Source organism: Musca vetustissima, unplaced genomic scaffold (genome assembly GCF_032173495.1).
Source record: "Musca vetustissima isolate MV318-11 ecotype Yass unplaced genomic scaffold, APGP_CSIRO_Mvet_v1 utg3460, whole genome shotgun sequence".
NCBI lineage: Eukaryota > Metazoa > Arthropoda > Insecta > Diptera > Muscidae > Musca > Musca vetustissima.
In genome coordinates, this window is record NW_026884540.1 from 41,581 (window position 1) to 46,318 (window position 4,738).

Genomic DNA, 4,738 nt, shown 5'->3' on the forward strand with positions numbered 1-4,738 from the left:
ATTATTTCACATTTAAGGAAATTCATAGAAAATTTTGACTAAATAATTTAAATCACGCAAGAGCAGAAGCATTGGTTAGAATAACTATTTCCATGCGAAGAGCTTCAACGAAATACCATCGAATTGTATTTTCTCAGTAGAAGGCTATATAGAGGTCTAATTTCTATAGAGATCTACTGGAGGCAATTTCCTATAAATGAGATTTCTATTCAAGAACATCTGTCAATGGAAAGGCTTCTATTTCAAATAGAACTACTGTAGGCCTTCTGTCTCTAGAAGCCCAGCAGGGTGTCTTCTCTCTGACACCCTCTGAATGCTGTATGGAGGTGAAAATACGGCCGAGAACTGTCTACGGAAGGTACATTTTTTGTACTCAATAGAATAGTATATGTCGGATTTCCCTTGGAAGAAAGTCTTGAGGCTATATGCCTAAGGTCAAATCCCTTTCGATAGATTTACTCCCTACAAAAGACCACTGGCAGATTTTTCTCAGCAGAAGTTACTCCATTTATGGATAGCTCGCTGGAGGTCTATTATGAAAACCTACTGGAGGTTTTCTCTTTGTGGAAGGTCTACTGGATGTATTCTCTCAGTAGAACCTCTTCTAGTATTCCTCCTGTAGAGATTAGTTTGAGGTATATTTTTAACCGAAGAAGTATTGAAATTCTATCTCAAGAAGGCGTACTGAGTGTCTTCTTTCATTGGAGGAAGATCTATGGAATTGTATCAAGCTCCTGGACACCTTCTCTTTGTAGAAGACCTAAAAAATTAGAGAAGCCACTTCGGATAGAAGATTTTGCAATGCAATGTTTGTTGTCTCTATAAAAGAACTTATTTAGGTCTGCTTGTCGGTATTAAAACTTTGAGGAAGACTACCAAAAAATTCTCCTGGTTGCTATATTTTCGGGGCTAGAAGTACTGCATGTATTCTCTCAGTAGAAGCTCTGATGATGGTATCCTGCCTATAGAGAACACACGGGGGTCAACTATTCACCGTAGATTTATCAAAGAAGTTCTGCCTCAAGATACCAGCTGAATGTGTATTCCTATAATAGGACTATAGAAATTATGATGGAAGGCTTATATCTTTAGCAGGTCTGTTAGGAGTGATTCATAAGAGGCCTTTGGACCTTTGTCGACAGACTTATATTCACGAAGACCTTCTATGTTGCAGGTCTGCCCTCAATTGACAAAGATCTTCTATTTCAAAAATGTCTAATAGAGGCCTTTTTTCTATCAAATGCCTGAAAAATATCCTGTCTCTATGAAATTATTTCTCTTAGCAGAAGGTCCACAGGAGACTTCGAAGCCTAGATCTATTCTATCGGTGAAAGGATTGTGGGAGAAATTTTATACAGGAGATCTGTTGAAGGACTTTAAAGGACCTTTTGTTTAAAAAATTCCTATAAGAGACCTCCGAATTTTTATAGAAGAAGGCCCACTGTAGGAAAGAAGGCCTACTGTACGCCTCGAAGGGAGAAAATGGGAGAAATTTTATACAGGAGATCTGTTGAAGGACTTTAAGAGACCTTTTGTTTAAAAAATACCTATAAGAGACCTCCGAATTTTCATAGAAGACCTACTATATACATTCTCTCAAAAGAAGGCCTACTGGAGGCCTCGAAGGGAGATAATGGGAGAAATTGTATACCGGAGATCTGTTAAAGGACTTTAAGAACACCCGCTGGAGAACTTTTGTCTAAAAAATCCGCCTGAATATCTTCTCTGCATAGAAGTCCATATAAAGATTTTTTGGGTATAAAAAAGATGATTAACAATTTATATCTTCAGCAGGACGGCTGGTGGCTCTACAATATGCAAAAGTTTGTCGGATTTACTTAGGTTATTGGGGAAAGTATTCCTGAAGGTATTCTATGTGGATGGACTTTTGGTGTTCTGCTTCCTAGAGAGGCCTGATGAAGTTCTACTAACTACCAGTCAAGGTACTTTTATCTAAAGAAGGCCTGCTTGAAAACGTTTCTCTATAGACACCATATGGACCCATATCCTATGTATCAGACCTCACTGTATACGAGAAAATATTCTATCGATCGGAGATTTGTTGGGAATCTACACTTCTGCTAGAGGTCGGTGTCCTCTCTACAGAAGTCCTGCTGAAGATCCTAAACCGACTGAATGGAAATATGTTATCCTGTTTCTGTAGAAGACCGGCTTGAGTTCTTATACAGATGACTAGCTGAAGACATCCATTCTCTCTCCACAGAAGACCTTCGAAGATAGTCTACAATGATGATGATAAGTTTACTTTTTATGGTAGACCAGCTGGACGTCCTCCTATCCACAGATTTGCTGTTAAGATCTTTTTTGTTCTAAAAATCGTGATATCTTTCTTATAGAGTGGTTGATCTGATCTTTACGAATTATAATGTTTATCTCCATATTTTCCGAATGATCTTGACCCCATATATTTGACAATAGAAAACTTTCTTTCAGTGTATTTTTTTAATTTCCCTTATTTCCAAATAAAAATAAATACAAAAAAAATTTTTCCCCTTTGAGCTATGCTAAAGAACTTCCGCCGTTTCGTCAGTCAAGAAGTCTTCGAATTTTGTAAAATTTCTATCATCGGAGCAAATGGTGGAGTGGGCCGGTCCCTGGCTCAACAACTAAAACAAAATAACCGATTCAGTGAAATTTGCCTATACGATATAAGCTGTACAAAAGGCCTGGTCACAGATCTGTCGCATATCAACACAATACCCAAGGTTACGGGTTATAGTGGAGCCGAAAATTTACACGAGGCTCTGCGATGTTGTGATATTCTGGTCTTGACGGGGGGACAGTCCCATACGCCCAGCATAACAAGTCGTGAACAAATGTTTGAAGGCAATGCCAAATTAATGGTGCACCTGATTGAGACCTTAGCAAAGGTTAGTGGAAAGGAGGGCAGCCAACCACATTTCCACATTGTTACAAATCCGGTAAATTCCTTGGTCCCACTAGCCGCAGAATTACTGAAAAAACATGGAATCTATAATCCCAGAAGGCTAAGTGGTTGCACCAAGGTGGATGCCATGAGAGCTGCCACTTTTCTGGCTGAGTATATGGCAGTGGATCCAAGATATGTGCATGTGCCCGTGATTGGTGGTCATTCGGAAAAAAGTATTGTCCCCCTGCTTTCGCAATCACAACCGAAATTTGCTTTGGACTTGGAGACACAAATTAAATTGGCTAATAGGATTATAAATGGTGGCCAGGAAGTTGTCTTGGCCAAAAATCACCAGGGAGCTGCCCAACATTCTATGGGTTATTGTGTGGCACAATTTTGTGATTCTGTGGTTTCTGCCCTGCAGGGTGTGAAGAATATTCAAGAAGTCGGTTTTATACCATCGGAGATTAATGAATTGCCATATTTTGCTTGCCAATTCCAGTTGAATAGGGAGGGGATTGGTGGTCACCAGAGATTGCCGCCAATGTTGACATTCGAAATAGAACTTTATAATCGAGCGAAAGATGATATTCGGGAGAATATTGAAAGGGCTAAGGAATTTATGGAGAAAAATAAATTGTAAAGAAATTTTTGATAGATCTCTTTATAACTGAATCAATTATCCATATAACGGTAAAAGTTTTTATACCTACATAGGATCCCTTTCAGATATTTCATATGCAGAAGTCCATCTCAAGAAGACCTACCGATTTTTTTTTTAAATCTCTTACCAATATTAATTGAATAGAATATCTGCAACAGATATTATGTGGATGTTTTCACAGATAGACCACCAGTCGGTTTTTTCTCAAGTAGATCTCCCACACAGAAATAAATAGAACCTCTTGCAGATCATTTGTAGATAGAAGATCTCCAGGAGACTGTTAATATGCAGGACACATTCAGAAAAACTTCTACTGATACAATATCTCTATTAGATCTTCTGTAGAACACCCTGAGCAGAATTTCTATTCAGCGAATATTTTCAGGATAATCCTGTATTTTTTTTTACAATAAAACAATTCCCTTCCGAACGTATACAGAAAGAAGAAGAGTGGTTATTAAATGTATGTAGAAGACCTTATTACAAAGTTATTCTACTAAACTATAGGAGGTCTTCTATGTACAAAATAATTATTCAGGTTCGACTAGACATAGAAGCTCCATAGAGAGTCTGCTATTATGTACGGAAGACCTCCGATTGATAACTTTTATGTATATACGAATAATAGAGGGTCTTCTATTAGGAATACGGGTAATATAATGCCTTCAATGTAAATAAGGCATATATAGGGTCTTATAAATATAGCAGACCCATAGAGGTCCTTATATGCATAGAACACCCATAAAGTATCCTCTATGTGAAAATTGGAGTATTCTAGAGTTTTTCTATCAACCTATAGGGGGTACCATGTATATTGAAGTCACTTAGATTCCATTTTTTGTGTAGAAGGCCCATTTGAGGGTAGATTTTTGTATAGAGGAACAATATAGGGTCTACTATGTAGGTACGGAAGAATCATATAAGATCTGTGTAAGAATTGACATGGGTTGGCAGAGAAAGAAAGAGAAGGCTCACAGATGGCCATATTTGTACAGAGAAGCCATGGAGGACTTCTAGGTATAGGGGGGCCATAAAGGGTCTTCAATGTATAGTAAGCCTATAAAGGGTGTCCTATATATAGAAGACGAAAAAGCTCACAGATAGTCTTCTTTCTTTATTAGACCCATAGAGGGCCTTCTTGGTATATAGGAGCCATCGAGAGTCTTCCTAGTGTAGAAAATTCA

General features: G+C 38.1%; 1 protein-coding gene across 1 annotated transcript; it reads left to right on the forward strand.

Annotated features, from left to right (window-relative positions):
• The first annotated feature begins 2,522 nt into the window (after nucleotides 1-2,522).
• Nucleotides 2,523-3,533, forward strand: LOC133331500 (malate dehydrogenase, mitochondrial-like). Its single transcript, XM_061539888.1, has one exon. The coding sequence runs from the start codon at nucleotides 2,523-2,525 to the stop codon at nucleotides 3,531-3,533; it is 1,011 nt and encodes a 336-aa protein (XP_061395872.1).
• The last annotated feature ends 1,205 nt before the right edge of the window (nucleotides 3,534-4,738 follow it).